The sequence below is a fragment of the Labrus bergylta genome, chromosome 1 (genome assembly GCF_963930695.1).
Source record: "Labrus bergylta chromosome 1, fLabBer1.1, whole genome shotgun sequence".
Classification (NCBI taxonomy): domain Eukaryota; kingdom Metazoa; phylum Chordata; class Actinopteri; order Labriformes; family Labridae; genus Labrus; species Labrus bergylta.
The window spans coordinates 21,983,412-22,003,017 of record NC_089195.1 but is presented as its reverse complement, the minus strand read 5'-3'; the positions used below and the strand labels follow the sequence as shown (position 1 = coordinate 22,003,017).

The 19,606-nt window shown below is 38.2% G+C and overlaps 1 protein-coding gene across 1 annotated transcript; it reads right to left on the bottom strand.

Moving 5' to 3' along the window:
- Window positions 1–1,002: 1,002 nt before the first annotated feature.
- Window positions 1,003–10,557, bottom strand: frg1 (FSHD region gene 1). The gene is made up of 9 exons (XM_020647170.3): window positions 10,430–10,557; window positions 9,412–9,479; window positions 8,662–8,784; window positions 5,885–5,942; window positions 5,606–5,720; window positions 4,465–4,569; window positions 4,180–4,271; window positions 1,477–1,587; window positions 1,003–1,174 (listed from the first exon to the last, which is right to left on the bottom strand). The coding sequence occupies exons 1-9, from the start codon at window positions 10,486–10,488 to the stop codon at window positions 1,138–1,140; spliced, it is 768 nt and encodes a 255-aa protein (XP_020502826.1). The 5' UTR covers window positions 10,489–10,557; the 3' UTR covers window positions 1,003–1,137.
- Between the last annotated feature and the right edge of the window lie 9,049 nt (window positions 10,558–19,606).

The following is a 19,606-nucleotide window of genomic DNA, read 5'->3' as shown; positions in this document are numbered from 1 at the left end:
TTCACATTCTAAAATGTAATGGGTTGTCTTGATACATGTGAAATTGCAACACTTGAAGGAAGGCCCTGTTCTTGCTTAAACATGACAAGCCCCAGACATAAAGATGTAAAAAAACAACGAAAACATCTTTCATTTCAGTGGCAGGAGTGAAAGAACTGGACGAGCTGGCACCTTACCCTGATTTGAGCTCTGTACACTTTTGGCCATGAAGTTAACAAGGGGATGGGCTGAAGGGTAAAATTCCTTTTCTCTCATTTCCCCAAAAGTTTAATTTGTGCAAATGAATGATTGTGATTTTGTGGGTGACATTTTTGTTACATAACTTCTTGACAAACATCCCAAAATCAATTTAAAAAGACCAAACACAATTAAAGGTCAGTTGTTGCAGTGGTTTTCTCTGAGTTTTTCCAAGTCAGTTTGTTACATTATACTCACCAGCCGATCAGTGTACATTCATATACAAATCCTGTTGAGTCATGCCAAAACACAGGGCAATCTATAACCCAAAGGTAAATATGTCTTCAGCTTTACAGCATATAGAAATGACAGACACCATTACACCTATTATCATTATAAATATTAAAATTAAGTCAAAGAGCTGCTCAGCTACAACCTCTATAATTAACATAATCAGTCCTCCGTGTTTCACTGCTTTACAGTAATGTGAAGACTGATCAGTACTATCATACTTAGCTGTTAATGCCAAATCTATACTTTTACCATTATATTGACATTGTTGCTATACATCTATCTTTTTCATTGTTGTAGTTGCTGCTGTTTGTAGCTATCCGTCTTATAGCTTATAGATTATATGACAAAGACGAAGCCCTTTTATCTGCTTCCTCTTGAAAAGTGTCTTGAGATAACATTTGTTATGAATTGGCACTGTACAAATAAAGATTGGTTGATTATTTTTACAGTTCAAACATAAGGCCATTGTGTCACCTGAATTCTAAGAAAATCATCAGAAGAATCAATTATAATGAAAAAAAGACAACAAGCCTGCATTGACCATGTTATTTTATTTGAATTCATAAAAAACAAAAGACTACAATAAAAGTAAGATCAAATGGCTAAATCTATTAAAAAAATCAAGATTATTACAAAGACATTAGAGTACTCTACAAAGTTGAGTCTTCACTTGCAGTATCTGTCCGCTTTCATCTTGCTCCTCCTTAAATAGAAAAAAAATAATTACATGTTATTATTATTGAAAATATAATAATACTCCCAAATACCTGTTTTATAAATCAACTTAACTGCATGACAATTAGTGATCATTTTATTTTGACACTTTGTACAGTCAGAGGATATGCAGATTTGTTCAGTTCATTTTTGAGATTGGATTAAATACCTGAGTGTATCAATTTCCTTCATGTATAAAAAAAACAAAAAAAGCACCTAAGGAGGGTTGATGAAACCAAATATGTAAATAAGGTGTTAGAGAATAAATATCTAAGGAGCTTATTTCCACACCTGTCAAGCAGAGCTTCGTGGAACTTCCCGTCTGTTCTGGCTTTCTTTAGCGATGAGGCGTCTCCCTCGTTCACTCTGAGCCGACGATCCTGGAAGCTCTGAAACTTCTTTCTGTCACACACACACACACACACACACACAGAAACATAAAGTCAACTAATAGAAAGGATGTAAAAAAGCAAAAGACTCATTGCCTGCTTCTCACTCACACACACACACACACACACACACACACACACACACACACACACACACACACACACACACACACACACACACACACACACACACACACACACACACACACACACACACACACACACACACACACACACACACACACACACACACTAACTTCCTACCCTGAGGACTGATACTGAGGTTCTAAATCGCTGCGATGAGCCTAGGAATGAACTAAAGCAGAGTATTTAAATGTTGACAGTGGTAGCTAAATAGCAACAGGATGAAAGGCTAATCCGAGTAGCTGCTAAAAACCAACACGTACATTTTTTATGGAAATATTCAGCTTTCAGCTGGGAGGTTATTGAGGATAACAGTGAATTTAGTTAATGAGGTTGTTATATGCTTTTTTAAAATGAAAATTTCAGCCTGAATTTGTATCGTAACACCTCTACCAGAAAGTCAGCAAGGTACCAGTGCCCTGGGAGAGGATTTAATAATCCTCCATCCAGCCAATGTGAACCTTTGCAGACGTTTGTCCTTACAGATGTGCCTGGGATTAACTTAAAATGATCTGTTACTTTAATGTAAGCAATCAAAACACTCCAATCGGATATCGAGCACAACCGATCTTTTACACAACCACAGCAACTTGTTTGAAATTTAGCTTCTCTTTGCTCTGCCTGTGTTTTATGATTCCCGGGACGCACTCCATCCTGAAAGGCGTTTAGGACACTAAACACTAAATCAAGACACGAGGCTCAAGGGCAGCCATTATCAACATGTCAACATGATGAGTCCATTTCCCCAGCATTCATCTAAAACAAATAATAGAGTGTGAACACAAGCCAAAGCATGCCAAGAAAACAGCAGCTTCAGACATATCGCCAAGATCTTAATAGGCCACAGATGGGCCATATATAAAACACTCTGAGCCCCCCCCCCCTTAACGGCGGTCCATCAATTTCATCTTTAAATGCGTGGGGCTGATGATGCTGTAACCTAAAGGCGCGTTCTTACATCCGGAGATGTGATTTTGCTGTCAAATTCTTGACGTAGCAGACTGACACAATGAGAGCGAAATGGGAAGAAAATCACATTGTTTCTCCAAATAAAGTGCTTCAGCGCTCAATTCAGGCGAGGCTGACAGATATACTGCTTTAAGTGCCCCATGTCAAGCTGTTATAGAACTAAAGTATAATTACAGGCACAATGTGACAACAGTTTATAGACTTAAAACACCTAATAGTCATGTCCAATGTCTTAAACAAGAGAAACATAAGATTCTGTGTGTGCAAAACTGAAAATGAATTCTCTTTATATAATGTGGTTGACCTAAAAATGATTTTTCCATGTGTATTGTGCAGGGGAAAACTTTTTTAAACAACATAGTTTTTATAGCTAGATCCATTTTAAAGACATCAATAAGGTTTTTATAGAGCACCTGAGCGCCACACCTACTGAGGAGGACCAAAGGGTCGAGCTTAAAGCTTTTTGGAAATACAAAGTAAATGCACCCTGTGGTAAGAATTTTTGTCCAGCTCTTCATTGTAAACTTGGCTTATTTCAGACTACTGTACATATCACATCTTTTATTAACTCTTATTACTGTTCATATCTGTACAAACATGGGATCTCTGTTTAAAGGGTATGCTGTGTTTACATGTCGATCACTAAGCAGCCTGTTTATTCACTGTGTGGACTCTTGAACTAAAGTTGAGGTTAAAAAAAAAACTTTGACGGTACAACTTTTAATTATTATTGACACTATGTCAGAGAGTGGCTGATAACACGGTGGTAATTTGTGATGCTGCGGAGTGGGGTTGGTGGTGCATTTAACTGTCTTGCAATGGTTGTCAGCCTTTATTATGCTTGTGAGCTCTTAAAAGTCAGTCTACCACTTGGTTGTGACCAAATGATTTCCCTCTCTGTTGCTGTTGTTTAGACGACCAAACGCTTAACTCGATCCAGTAATTTAAAGGAAAAAAGCTGCAGATTGGAGGAAATCTGAAGAAATAAACACAAAATGTGTAGCACAACATTTTGTAATGCTTTTTCTTTACATGTGGTCCTATCCCAACCCCTCATACCTGTGTCTTTTCTGTTGTGATGCCAGAGTTTAAGGGCGTATTCATGCTTGGCAAAGTTGTACCGTACTGTGCTTGGGCACGATTGCCTCTGGACTTTAGGGGTGAGGTGTGCTTAGGCACGGTACGGATTGCTTAGTGTGAATAAGCCCTAACAAATATGCTATAAAGTATTAAGTTCAGTTATGTTGTATTGGATTTTATTTTTCCTGCCACTCAGTATTCATTATCCAGGTAAACCAGCCAATTCCTCCCACTGTCTGTATATCAAAGTTTTTGTTGTTAGGCGTCTAAAGTGCGTATGTATTGCAGCTCAAAAACATCTACTGAACCTAACAGGCGATTAAGATATTTACTTTGGATTTTAGATGCAGATAAAAGCCACCATGTGTTTGCCAAGTCAGCACTAAAGTAACACAGTGTGGAGGTTACTTACACATAATTGACCTCGCAGGACTTCACGTTACCCCTGTCTTCTTCTGCAATATTGTCTTTATGCTTGACCTCCTGTTCCGCACTCGACCTGATCTGTTTATCATTCAGGGGGAAAAATAATGCAGAAAGGAAGGGGAGTTTTGCATTAAATGACAATAAGTTGAACCCCCTGAAGTGATGTCACACATATTTTACCCCTTACATCTCCGGTCCCCACAGAGATCGCACGGTTAAAAATAAAAGGATTAACAAGCAACCTTGCGGAAGAACACAATTTACACATCACCTTCACCATCTCACCATCCCCCGCTGTCTTGCTCTTGGCCTCGATGTCCCCACTGTCACTGTAGGAGATGAAACAGCTATTTGCTGCCAGGAGAGCCATTTTGCCCTGAGGCGGAACAGAAAGAGACACAGAAGAGGAGGCAGTAGATTAGATAGAATTGCAGTGGGATTGGTTGTTGTGACAGGCATGAAAGGTTGCCCAATATTTGATGTTAAAGAGTCTCAAGGTTGCGCCGGGCAGGTTGTTTAAAGGTTCAACAAAGCATTAAGGCGAGAAGTGTGCTAAAGTGATAAGGTAGATGCTTTTCGCATAATGAATTAGTTGTTCAGGACTGAAGCGACGAGTTATCTCTCCTGGGCTGAACTCAAATCAGTGAAGAGACGAGCCGTGAAAGGCAGCTGATGGTGGGTGAATACAAGCGCTACTGCAAAAACTAAATGAGAAAGTGTAATATCATAATAGTAATTGTTCGTTTACTTGGGCATTCATTGAAATAAAAAAAGATGACATTTGACAGTTATGGTTCTCATCACATCATTCATTATTCCACCATTCTGCACCGTCATACTGCCTTTCACTGCTTGAACCTGCACATCAAATAAATAAGTAAATGTAATTAAGCTTCAGATTATATCATGTGTTCTTTTGTTAACAAAATGATGTAAAAAAAAGGGAAAATTGCTGTCCTAGTTATCCGAATGCAAGTTCATAATCTCAACCAATAAATGAACAAATTGCCAACTATATGGATTATCAATTTATTGTTTAAGGTATTTCAGTTTTTTTTTAAAGTGAATATTTTCTGGTAATTATTCTATGACAGTAAACTGCATATCTCTGATTTAACACTACTGACACTTTTAAAACAAAGCTTGTCGAAGAAAATAATTGGCAGATTAACAAACGAGGAAAGACAATTGCTATTTGCCTTTTCGGTTAATTTTATTCTCAACATAGTTGCCAATTACTTTTCAGTTGATAAATATAGAAATACAAAATTACAATCTTTCAATTGTATTTCTATTGAAGAGATCTAAAATGTTTCTCTCTTATATTTTCCTTTGTCTAGGATTATTCTTCTTTTTTCCTGCTGGGTGAACAGGCTTAAAGCTACACAAGAAACTTTGAAAGATCCACTCACATCCTGGAAGATGACTTCCCATTGTTCCCTGGCACCGATGGCATCAGAGCGTCCCATTACCAAACCTTCAGAATTGATACCCAGGTACTTGCCATATCCAGACTTCAAGGCTATTCTGCAATGACAAAAAATATTAAAATCAAACTCTTAGAAGGCAGTTCACTTGCACGCACAGTGAATACACTTAAAAAGCCCCTGCAGAAGCCAGATATGAAATCTGTGTGAGAAGGATGATCTGTTGATGGAAATTCAAAGTGCAGTTTTTCTTGGTTTACTCACCTTGTGTCAGAGAGCTTAATGACAGTGAACTGCTCCGGGGGGTCGGGTCCTTCGTCAGCTGAAATATATAAAACAGCGTTTACCTTTCAAGAGGTTTAGCCTGTTCCATTAACAACTGAATAAGCATTACCACAGAAAGGGAACTGATTTTGGCATTATAACAGACAAACCTTTGGCCACACTGAAACAGTCATGTAGTATTTTATTGATCACAGCTTTAACAATCAGGTGCAGTTATTTAAACTAGCATCATTTCCTCTCACAGGTTTACCCCCGAGATCTGCTTCATGTTTTACTCATGCATTCTTGTTATGAATGATGCAAATCCTCTGGCTACGTGGCACTTTGCTGATCTGGGTCCAGTGCAGCAACACCAAGACATTTTGAATATTTAGAGTAATTTGAATAAGATATGAAGGGAACTGTTGTGTTGAATTTAAATGTTTTGTTGCACACTGAGGTCACCTGAGTGCCTCCTGACTTTATAAAACTGATCAGCTGGGGACTTGGTCGCTGACTGACCTTCACAATTAATCAAAGTTTTGCAAAGTCTGTGTTGCGTCATGCAGGGTTCAGGTCAAGGGAGAGCAGAGCCTGTGAGACACTGGAAAATGTGTCAGAAGCTGCTTTTTAAAGGCTTATTATCTTTGGAATATGTCAGACAGTGACATCAGTAGCTTTCCTCTGACCTGCAGGTGAATGTGAACAAGTTTTTGCAGTTTTCCAAAACGCTGTATCATCCCTCACAGTACGGTGCCTGTGCAGAAAAATCCAGTAAAGAGAAGTAAATCTGTAATCTCTTTTCCAAACTGCTTCCTCTTTCATCTTCCAGAAATGAGCTTATGTGCATGCAGAGGATAAAGACCCACTAAGGGAATTGGGATGTTTCAATCTGCGAGCAGTTTTCCGTTGCTTCTCACAAAACGTGGGCTGAATTGAAACTGTTGGTAGAATCTCCTTCCGGGCAGACTGTTTCGACATGCACCGCTCCCTCAGATGTGCCTGAAGGCAGAAGTGAGGGAGAATTCTGGAGTTCGCTCCGTCCTTACCCTCAACTCAACCTTTGCTCAGCCTTTTCAGTCTGGTGTCTAGATTTAATACTTCAAATACTTACTGCAAAAACACCCCCTCAATCTGCACAATGCCTGAAGTCTACAGTAAATGTAATCTCCAAAAATGGGAATTTAAGTTCTTGAAGATTGTTCAACTTTGGGATAAGTGGAAAGAGACATCTTTGTTTAAAATGCAGACATAATGACATGCAGGCCAGCCTACATCTTACACCTACATTGTTATATTGTTGCATTATAATAGTATCCCACTCTTTGTTGTACTATTGCCTGTTATCATGGTTTAGTCTGGGATTTTTTTTAAATTTACCAGGGTGTCCCATTAAGCTTAAAATCTCTTCAACAAGAATCAATATAGGATTTTAAAAAAATGTATAAGAGCATTTATGTCAATATGGTAGAAGCATTAAAGAAATACATCGAAAATAATCTACTTGATGGTCAGTAATATTGAAGCTTCCTCTCATATGTATAAGAAGAAGAAGATATACTTTATATATCCCACGATGGGAAATTCAATTTTTTTTACACTCTGTTATTGAGACATGCTTCACACATATAGGCTGAAATACACACACATGCACACACAGGAGCCTATGGACATGCATTTATGGAGACATGTCAGAGTGAGGCGTGAGTGCTCCTGAGATGGTGGGGGGGTGGGGGGGGGGTTCGTTGCCTAGAAGGGCACCTCGACAGTGCTCAGAAAGTGAACTGGCAGACTAATTTCCAGCCTTGGTCCGCACCAGGACTTGAACTGCCAGTTCCCAACCCAAGTCCCTACACACTGAGCTACTACCGCCTGTATGAGCGCAGAGAGATCTCTACAAACCAAAAAGGTCTCGAGGATGAATAAAACCAGACACGCATCATTAACAACTCAGAAATATTCACTTGGCTATTGTGAAAAACATAAAAGCATTAAGTCATCACAGCTGAGATGATGAATATGTTTTTATAACTGACAAAAGTGTGAATGCATTATCAAAATAATTGCTTTAGTAATTATCTCTAGGTTAAATTATTGTTAATTAACTAATCACTGCAGTTCTGTTTATATCATTCAAATGACCCTAATTATTAAGTAACTTTGTTTCATTTGTTTGGAAGCATTAATTGGACAACATTCTTCTTTAAAACAGTAGGATGACAGTAACATATCATCATTACTCAACTTGTCTTAGCATTATGTTTAATTATTGTATTGTTTATTATTATTATTATTATTATTATTATAGAAATGAAGGAAATTAAACATGAACATTCAAGTAATGCTAATGAAAAACAAACAAAAAAGTCAAAATCTTTGTCTTGAGGGGTTGTGGAACAACTACTTCATGAGGAATACAGGTAATTGTTATCTGGATGCGTTTTAAAGCATGATAAGAAAGCTATAACCTGAAGCAGTAGAAACTTTAGCGTCATATTGCGAGAAAAAGAAGAGAAATGACAAACAAAAAACCTCAAGAAACACAGCCATCATTGGTGGAAAAACTTGAGTGATACGCATCTTCTCCATGTAGAGAAATAATAGCCTCCTTGTTAAAAAGCAATTACACGCTGAGTTAGGTGAGAGACGGTAAGAAATGATTTTCTGTGCCGCGAAAAAACTGGTCAAATTGAGTGAAAGTTGCAGAAGCTATAAGAATGACCCGACTCTGAAATTATTTGGTCAAATCCTGAAGTTACTCTGACGCATCGTCTTACCTCCATGAGGTGCGCCGACCGTGAAGAGGCCACTATCCAGGGCATGGATATACGAGTTGTTCTGCATCTCTATGGCAACTGTTCCACTGATTTCCCCAAAGCTGCTGACGGACCACCAGCCAGCTGGTGAGCAGACAGACCCATGTCAAAGGGTGTAATAGCAGCTACCACGCTGTGTGCTTAAAAGCCACAGCAACATTAAGGTTCAGTTACCAATCAGGGGACAATTTCTGGAGCAGTAGACACTTCACTTCTAGCAAGCTACTCAAACTGCTTCCAAACTCTGCAGTATACCAAGAATTCATCATTCATTCAGTATTAGTAAAAAAAAAAAAAGTATGCTAGCGTGTTTAACTGTTATCACTTGCCACTTAACCACTACAGTTAAAAAATAAACTCCAATCAAACACTTATAAAGTAAATGTAAAAAAAGAAGGGTCGCTCTAAAACTAAAACGACAGGACCAAAATAAAAAACACCTTCCACTCTTAATTAATTCATATATTTACCTTTCCACAACTATATCTGAATTGTGGTCAATATCATTAATATCTATTTTCAATTACCTCCCTAAGCATACCCAACATGTATGCAAAGAGTATGCCAAAAGCAACATGACTTCTTTGACTAATTTGCAGTACATGTCAAGACATTCTACTTCTTAATGGGAAGACAAGTAAGAGAAGTAAAAAAAAACGATTTGGTCAGCTTCTCCAAATTTTGAGAGAGAACATTCAAACACAGGCCTACCGACAATGTCAGGTTTTTCTTCATCATCTGCAGAATTTTTCTTCCTATCTTTATTTTTCCTCTTTTTCCTGTGGAATAAAAAAACAAAAAACAAAAAAAACACGTGTTAATGTCGTAACATGGTCTTCATATTTAGTGCTTAAATGTTGATGACACAGTTAGCCTTGCAAGCATGCCCAAGGCTGTCAAAATACATTTGGAAATCTTTAACCTAAACATTTTTGGACATTTTTGAGTTAGCAATAAGACATTTCTCTTTATTAATTATGGTTCTAACATATGAGCTGAAAGTATTGGAGTATGCAAACTTTGAAAAGTTACTAACATCTTGCAGCAGAGCAGCATTTCCCTACCATCCATATAGCCTGTAAACATCACCTTAGAAATAAATGTGCTTCTATGTACCTGTACATTACTGCAGCAGCCAGTAGTGCTCTCTTTGTTGTTGGGTGTTTACTTACTCTTACATCGTTTTTTGTGTATTCAAGACCATATTTATTTTGTATAAGATAAGATAAGATAATCCTTTATTTATCCCACAATGGGGAAATTTACAGTGTTACAGCAGCAAAGAGCAAAGATTGCAGACAAAAAGTGAACACAGTACAATTTAAATAAAAATAAAAAAAAAAGAAGGAAAAATTAAGAATGTACAAAACAATACTAAAAAATATAATTTACAACTCAGCATAGTGATGGAGCCAGGCTGTATTCTTATATAGAGAGTAGTTTATGTCCTGTCAAACAAACACTGAGGTTATTATAGGACTGACTCAATAAAAAGCTTATTCTCATGTTAGCATCTGCAGCCGAAACTAAGCTATCTACAGGAGCCCGTAAGATAAGAGGGTAAGATCTGATGCAGCATTTCTCAACATGTGTATACTTTGAGAATGACTTATTGAACACAGCTTCCGCTAGCTTCAGCATAGCTTCTTGAAATTCATTCATTAGTTGACCACGAATAATAATAATGCAGTTTAATAGATTAGCAGTACCAAGTAAAAGCTGTACGTACCCTTTATTGAGACCCTTTAAAACTAATTTGGTCGATTTCACTTTAGAGTATTCAGCCATTGTGTTTGGTAGTGTTTAGCATCAAGTCTACTAACTACACCAGTGTGTGTGTGTTCTGTTTCCTGTTCCAAGCACAACAAGTACGGCGGCCGCGAAAGACCAAACTCCGCTTCCGCCTACTTGAACAAACAGAGTTGTGGCTTAGGTTTAACATCTTCTCAAAACTATACGCTGCCATACTTTACATCGAATAACATGGAAAAACATCCAAGCTGCAATGCTATACATGTTCAACTAACATCAAAAATGTTTTTATTTTTAAGCGAAACTCTAAATGTCTTTTTTTTACAGTCTGTGGTCAGGAACAATATGAAAGCCCACAAAGTTCTTTATAAATTAGCAAAACTGTAGTTTGTGGTGACCTGTTTTTTTTAGTATTAAATGTTGTATACGTTTATGCAGTATGATGCATGTAGGCCTTTATTATATACAATATAATATTGTGTATATATATATTTAATACTATATTATAATAAAGGCCTACTTGCATTGTACTGCATAAACGTATAAAACATCTAGACTCCTATGGTCACCACTGTCTGTGTTCATTAATATGTGAGGTGAACCTTTGAAACGATGGATAATTTTCTTCCAGGTTGTCATGATTAATCCTTATTTGCAACTTTGATATACTAGCCTAACACACAGTCAAGTTAACCACAAAATGAATAATCACTGCTGCCACCCAGCACCATAAGCATTACATTGACTTAATTTGTCTTTTATATCAGACTTAATCATGGCTGATCATAAATCATAAGACACACCGATTGCACGCACACACACACACGCACACACACACAAACCAAAAATGTTAAATGTTCTCTGAGTCAAACCCCTGAGACCTCTCTCTCAAACACACACTAATCACCTGGAAGGGAAGCAGAGGGGTCGACCTCAAAGCACGGTGTCCTCATATAACTTATATGCTAAATGAGGCCTCATTTAACCACATTGGCCCAATCAGGAGCCAATGACAGGAGGTAATTAATCCTTTGTGGACAGTGTCAGGAAGTAAAATAAATGAGACAGTGGGTTGTGTTATCTGCTCACTGCAGTGAAACTCAACTGGTAAGAACTCAATCATTGAACTGCTAAAAGAAAAGTGTCCACACTGGAGATAAAGTGTTGAGGGCCGCCGAAAAAACGAACCAGACTCACTGAAATTACTCAAAATGTCTTAACAGATGCAGGAAAGAAACTTGTTTTGTACCTTAGTGAGCTTCCTGGTGGTGCTGTGCATGTGGAAAAGTTGGTTCAGAGTATGGAGGATTAATCCGGTCAGAAAAGTCCTGTAGCTTTGAGAAAGTGAGCCGTTGGGGTTTTTAGAAGTCATGAATCAACATTTTTGCCTTCCAGAGCTGAATCCCACTTGTAGGCTCCCTCTGTCAAATTCAATAATACTTTGACAGCAATCCCTGTTGTTGATGGGATTAAACAGTCATAACTTGCTTTGAAAAAGCTGAGTGGTTAAGCCCGTAAGTACTTAAAAAGAGCTGAAGGAAGACAGTGTCAGGCAAAATGGTAACACTAGTACCAGGTGCAGCCATACCTAATAATTCAGGCTATTTATAGTACAAAAGTACCGCTTTCTAGCACCTTCATATAAACTGAATACGTTGTCTCTATTTCCTTTTATATTCTTATGATAATTCAGAATTGATCAGATATAATCTCTTTATATGGAAATAATGAAGGTTACAAAAATCCTTTTGAAGGCTATTTTCCATTCCTCTTGGTAACAATAACATAGTTCTTATAGTTCTTTTAAATTCCTGTCACTACTACCAGTAGGTCAGAGTCAGATATATGATGTACAACATGCTGCTGAAGCAGCCTCTGTTTATATTTTCCATCCCCCACAAAAATCATGATGAGTGCTATGTTTGACAGTTAAAAGACAGCAGAAGATTTGTTAAACTACAGAATGCTATTTATACATTTACATGACAGGGTCAGCAAAGATATAAGAAGAACTGCTTGGTCCACAGGGAATGCCACGATCCACACATAATTAAAGTTTCTCACAAGCTTTCCATTGATGAAACATAGGGCTTTTTTTTTGTAAGAAACAGTAAAGGAAATGTAATTGTTACCGAGTAGCTGTTAAAGGAGTTTTGCTGTAGAATCAAAGCAAATGTGTGGTTACTGCCAGTAAACATTGATGGCACCTATTAAAGCAAAACAAATGTCTTCTGTAAAACTTTATAGGAAATCTATACTTTGGCTAAACAACAGTCACTGTGCTAACATATAACACAGTAGACAACAGTAAATGTAAAATGTTGTGTGATTAACACAAAGGCACAGAAGAGTCATTGTAAACTGATCCAGAAGTTTCATTATGAGCTGTAGCTATCCAAATAACTTAGATACTACCAAAGCGCAACATTTAGCTTGTCAAGGTTACTTTTCCTTTGTAAAAAGAATACTTTATTTCTCCCTTCAAAATATATATTTTTTATTTTTGACATCAACAATTTAGGAAGTGTTAGCAATCACTTTTAAGATGCAATTATAATTGGTATTACCTCATTTCCAAATGTATTTTGGTTCAGCCACTCTGCATAATATGGCTTTAAACAACCCATTTAAGGTTCTTAATGATAGCTGAAAGTAAAAGTGAAAAAGACCATAACAACTTAGACCATATACATGTATTATTCAAAGATAATTTGGAAAGTGGTGCAATTATAAACAAATCAAAAGTATAAAACAACTAAAAGTTTCATCCAAAAGCATTGCATGCAAAGCCTCAGATCTGAACAATTGACAATTGTATCTCATAGTTAATTTATAAAAATCTGAAGCACTAATAAAACAGTCACCCTAAATCATATAAAACCTAGATGACACTGAAATACTGATGTGAAAATGGCTGCTACCTCTACCTCCTGTCATCTGTGTATTTATTGCCTTTATCACATATACATTTAAATAGAAGTGCTAATGCTTTGTCAGCACAAAGACCAGATTGATGGATTGATTAAAAATCCTCCTTACAACACGGAGGACGGTACAACTCATGCAAATAACAACAACAGTGACCGCTCACTGTTAACTTGTTAGATCTGTCATCTAGTGAGGGATGAGTTAATTCAGGAACACTCTTATGTCCTTTGTGTCTTTCATGTCCTTGGTGAGGCACCATTTGTCTAACAAGTCAGCCTGCTCCATTAGCTGCCTTTCAACTGTGAAAAGGCACATTTATCATCCTTTATATACACTGTAAAAACCCACAACAGCGCTGACAAGGAATTAACTCCCTTCTGTCGGGGTGAAATCTTCCGTCTTGTTTGTTTTAGTTTACAAATTGGCACATTAGATGATTTCAGTCAACCAATTGCTTTGATCCAGACTAAAATATCTGCTCTAATATTGCACAGATGCCCAAGAAGTTGTCCATAGACATTCATGTTCTCAAGAGAATAGACATAAGGTGTTTTTAGACCTTTCTGGGGGATTCTTTGAAGAGGAACTATCCACTATTCTTGTTTCAGTTTCTTCATCTGCTCACGGCACTGCTTCACTGTGTGGTGGATACCCAATGTAACAAGCTGGAAGTAATATATTTTCAAATAATTTTATTTTCCACTTTAAAGAGTCAATATCGCATTGTGTTTCCTTCATTGCATAAACACTCAATAATGCCTGGACTTCATTGCATGTCCATATTTATTTTTTTCAAAAATGTACAATGATTTTCAGAGCTTTTACTTTAGCTTTAACAAATCATACTTCCTGCTGTGCAAAATCAATAAAAAGGGGGAGGGATTCAATGGTTCCTAAAGTTCCTGCAGTCCGAAAACACCTATTGATCCTGACTTCCTCTTCATGAATGTTGGTAGTGTTTTGTTTCTGGGGGTTAGGCAATTTAGCATCAACGGTCTAACAACAATTCCCTAAATCTCAGAAGAAAAAAATGGGCACATATCAGGCTTTCTAAAAGCAGCACATAAAACAGAACCTTATTTTTGATGTTTTCTTTTTTCAAGCCTGTATCTGATGTAAGTAACAGAAACCAAAGTGGACTTAGGAATGACTCATCGTGCAAAGCCCACAAAGACTTAATGTCGTACCTCAGTTTTTGGTGAAGCTATATGGCATTATCATGAAAGAGTGAACCAGCCCTTTACCCTAGCAGGTATACAAGGGTAGTCATGAAGGGGTCTACACAACTTTTTGGTGGAAAATGGAAAATTTGGAATATTCTAACGACCATGTCACAATTAAAACTTGAAAAAACGTATGCCTTTTGAATAAAAAGAATGACAGCTGTGTGCATAGTGTTTGCGGAAAGTCAAATAAGTTTTTCAACTTTATTTGTCCCAGAACGACGATTGATTTTGCAACAATGCATTGAAAGGACAGCTTTTTATTGGATTTTTGGCTCCATTAGGTTTGACTTTTTTCATATTTGTGATTTTCATGGTTAGGATCTCAGAGCATAAGGTGGACAGATGGCTTTTGTAATTTAGATGACAATGTTCATTTCGACACATGCTTACCAGAGCCATGTTCTAGGGCAGTTTGCAGTCGAATTTCAAGCATTTAAGTCTGAGTTCATGGCTGCTAGCTCCTGGCCGAAAGAGAGAAGTTCAAGCAACTTTGGGTCTTGATACTAAAATGCAGCGTGAGATCGATGGCTGGGGGGGGGGGGAACTCAATCATTGTGTTGAAGAGGAGGCTGAGCCTAAGGGCAAAGCTTGCAATTTAGTCTGTATTAAATAAGTCGGTATACACTCCCAATAGATGGACTGATGGACTTTAAAGGACTCCTGCTTGATTTTATATTGGACAGGCTAATGAAGCCCTATTTTCACTCTTTATATCTTTTTGTTACACTGTTCTCTTCTTTCTTATTGTGTCTTATTTTTTTTATCTTCATCCCTCTCCAAAACAAACTTTCTCATGAAGTCACTTCTGTCATCCCTCCCTGCACCTCACACTGTCACCCCCGCACCCTGACCCTCTCCTGTCCTACATCTGTCACATGTAATCCTCCGCTGGGGATTTAGGTGATGGAAGGTTAAGTTACTGACAGTGTGGAGCAGGTGTTTTTGTAAGTGGCAGCGTGCCGTTACACCGCACCATGGCCGCCCTCTCACTTTGTCAATGTCACTGCTCCTTCACAATGTGTTTTCTTCAGCTTTCACAGTGTGTGTGTGTGTGTGTGTGTGTGTGTGTGTTTGTTTGTTTTGCACAGACTGCCAAAAGTTATGATGAGGACGTCATCTGTAAGAAGAAGACAGATAAAGATGGATCAAAAGCTCAGTGCCCCGGGGCTGCTTGGTTAAAAATGGTGTAATGATGTAATTTCCTGTGAGAGACACTGGAGATGTCGGACAGGTGCATGACCTCTTTAAGTCACTCAGTGTATGCAATGTGTGGTTTCTCTCTAAATTGGGGTGGTATGTTTAAATAAAACACAGCACATGAAGGTCCACATAAGAGCTTAATTAATGACCGTTATTAAGATGTATTTATCATCCCATAGTGGCAGTTTTTTAATAATCCTGTTGAGGTTTCTGCAATGTATTCAGCCTTCAATTGACTAAAATTACCTGTCAAAAGCTAATTATATGATGGAATATTGCATCCCAGGTTGTGATTGAACACAAAGGGTAAAAAAGAAAAGTGCCCTATATGCATAATTATTCTTGTATTATTAAATGAAGGGCACAAACAACTTTGATTAACAAAAGACACACGTTATGAGATTAACTTGAGAAGTGCAAAGGAGGACTCTTTATCCTCGGATGAATAGAGAGACGTCTTAATTCTTTTCATGGTGGACTGGACTACAGGATTACTCAACTTCATGGAGCTCTGGCTCTGGAAATTGACTAAAGTCTACAGTCATTTGGAGGTCTTATGGCAATTTCGCTGCCAGTTATGGAAGAGAGGAGTTCAACGAATGGATAAACACCTGTGACATTTCCTTTCAGCACTGTGTTCAAGGTTCGCACACTTCCCTTTTTTCACTCCTTTCCAAGTGTTGAACCTCTTATCATTGAAAAACCCTTCCATTCTGGATGTTTTGTCTTTTTTTTATTGGTAAAAACTGAACGGGGGTGATTTATTATAACTCTATTTTTGTCATGCAGCTCGGCTGTGGCTTGGTCAGTAGAGTCAGACGTCTCTCAACCGGAAGGTCGGGGGTTCAATCCCCATCTCCTGCAGCCACATGTTATTTCTGCCATCAGTGTGTTAATTTATGTGGATGTGTAGGTGTGACCTGCAGTGTAAAACCATTTTGAGTAGACAGAAGACAAAAAAGCGCTATACAAGTACAAGACCATTTAACATTATATGAAAGATAAGAGTTTTGCATTTTAAGAAAATGCCGTGGCTGATTTGGCTGGCACCTTGTAGAAAAGAAAAAGACAGCAGAAGATTTGTTAAACTACAGAATACTATTTATACATTTACATGACAGGGTCAGCAAAGATACAAGAAGAACTGCTTGGTCCACAGGGAATGCCACGATCCACACATAATTAAAGTTTCTCACAAGCTTTCCATTGATGAAACATAGGGCTTTTTTTTGTAAGAAACAGTAAAGGAAATGTAATTGTGGCCCGCCTGAGCTCCAACTCCTTGCCTGTTTCCAGATTGACCTTCATCACTGGACAACATAACACCTCTTTCAAAACCAATGTGTGAGGCCACTGAGACTAAATTCCATGTTTTATACATTCTATGGACCAAACATTAATCCACCACGAGCAAGCATGCACTAACATCGATAAGGAAACATGAGGAAGAAACCTCAAACACAACCAGACTGATTGGTAGACATCATCTTTCACAATTGGATGCTCGTCATTTTTTTTGGGTTGAATCCACCTTACAAATCCAACAGTGGACCAAATGTTAAACAGAATACAAAACAAAGCAAAGTGAAATGTAGTGTGCTCTCTGTGCAGCAGAACCAGAGCCTTACTGTCTATAAAACATAAAGTGCCCAGCCATCAATGACCTCCTTCAAACATATGTTTCTCATTAAGGTTATAGAGGAAATAAAAAAATGTTGAAACTTTTACAGCCGTTTACAGCCTGCTTGCCCTTGGGGAATAATGTTCAGTGCCAGGTTTATATATAAAGCGCTCTGGCATTTGTTTAATTATAAACTCTCTGAAACCAGTAATCATGTGAGCCATTCAAAATAAACTTCTTATGGTAGGATTTTTTTTCGCTAGGTCTAGAAATTACATTGCAGGATTGTTGCTTGTTGTATCTTTCCTGGTTCAAAATGATGACGTGAATGCATTTTTTTCATTCTCCCCAACCTATTTACAACTACTGCACTTTTTTTAATTTTGTGGTTAGTGATCGCCTTGTCTTGTTTCGCTTCAGAGCCCCCCAAATCCCTTCTTTACTCCTTCTGTCACTCCCCACTCCTCTCTCCTCTGCTCACCTTCACACAGTCCTTTCAACCCCATCCTCCTAGACCTTGGGAATGCTTTCCATCAGTTGTGAATGTTAAAAGAGACTAATTTATTACCCAGCCTGGGTCTCTGCAGCAGGGGCTGAGGAAGGCTCTCAGGCTATGAAGAATGACTCATCGAGGGGCTTGTAGTTCTGCACAAACACACTGGGTGGCAGTATACACGCACGGCTCTCTGCGTCAAGCATGAGCCACCTAAAAGCCCAGCATGACACGATCCCCACTGAGTGCAATTTGCCTCTGTGAATTTTAGGCAGCATCCTCTAATGAATCAAGATTTGGTATTTTTGAGGCATGCATATGTATGACTCACACGAGTAGAGAAGATGTTATGTTGCCTTTAAACTGTTTTTTTTTTTTTAACTGAAAGTAAACAAGAAGTGGACTTAAGCCTAAAATATTCATGTCAGTTCTACTTGTTCAGTTTTGATACCATATGTGCCAGAAATATAGATAGAAATACCATAGGAATTAACTTTAAAAACGTATTCTGTAAGAGCTTTGCTGCCGTATTAAATTCATGAGTTTGACAGAATACACCAGGGTGAGTTTAGCTGCATGGAAGCAAATAATTGTCTTATTACCAGACTCAATGGGTGGTGTGTTCTCTCTCTCTAATTATTCCCCCTTTCTTAATAAACTAATTGCACCCTTTCCTGTTTTGAATTAAACTGTGCGCAAGGTTTTTGCAGCACTTGAACACAACATAAATGCTGTTTTGCAAACAGACCTCCAACATCCAATGTGTCCTCCGTTATTTGCCACATGATTCACTGCAGCATTAAGTCTGAGATTGTTTGGGGGAGTGGCTGAATAATTCACAGTCTTGTGTATTTTTAAACTCATCCTTACATTTATAATGCAGGGAACTTTGAATCATATGACACTTACACGCTGTAAATCTTTTAGAGCCTTCACATTTCTGTTGCCTTCTATCTGTGAATCACTGCCGGTTTGCGAATACATTCAATGCACTCACCAAGACATTTAAATGCTCGCATACATCTGAACCAGGTGAGATTTGTAGGCTCGTGTTTATTTGCCTCTAAAGCAGCATGAGCACAGATGGCCTCCTGTTTTACTTTTCAAGCAGAAAGGAGATTTTACTCAATTTGACATCACCTGCTACAACTTGGCAGGACTCCATCGCCTGCTTTGAAACGGCTCCAAAAATGACCAGCGAAGAGGAAACATTTTCTTCATCATTATTCATCCTGAACTATTTGGAAGCTCCACAGACCGTACCCGCGCCTTTAATGGCGGGCGGCTCCGTTTATTATGTGGCGTACTGTATACAGAACACGGTGGATTGAGGGGAGATGAGATGAGATGGGACATGAATCACCAGCTGGATCTGAACCAGGTTTGAACCCACAGTCTCACAAGCATATGGTAATCATGCAATAATGAACTGTTGTCTGCTGTGCACTCTGCAAGGTGCTCTGCACAACATATTGCAACGGGTCTGTTCATACCGTGGTGGCATTTGCACTTCCCAACACACACACACACACACACACACACACACACACACACACACACACACACACACACACACACACACACACACACACACACACACACACACACATATATACTCACACATCTTCATTGCATCCTATACAGCTCTCTGGGCAGTAAATGATTATTTCAACTAATCATATTCAA

Coding starts and splice junctions, on each gene's coding strand:
- frg1 (XM_020647170.3), bottom strand. CDS start 10,488: ATGGCTGAATACTCTAAAGTGAAATCGACCAAATTAGTTTTAAAGGGT. Junction 9,480..10,429: donor TTAAAGGGTCTCAATAAAGG/GTACGTACAGCT, acceptor TTTATTCCACAG/GAAAAAGAGGAAAAATAAAG. Junction 4,272..4,464: donor GGGATGGTGAGATGGTGAAG/GTGATGTGTAAA, acceptor AATGATAAACAG/ATCAGGTCGAGTGCGGAACA.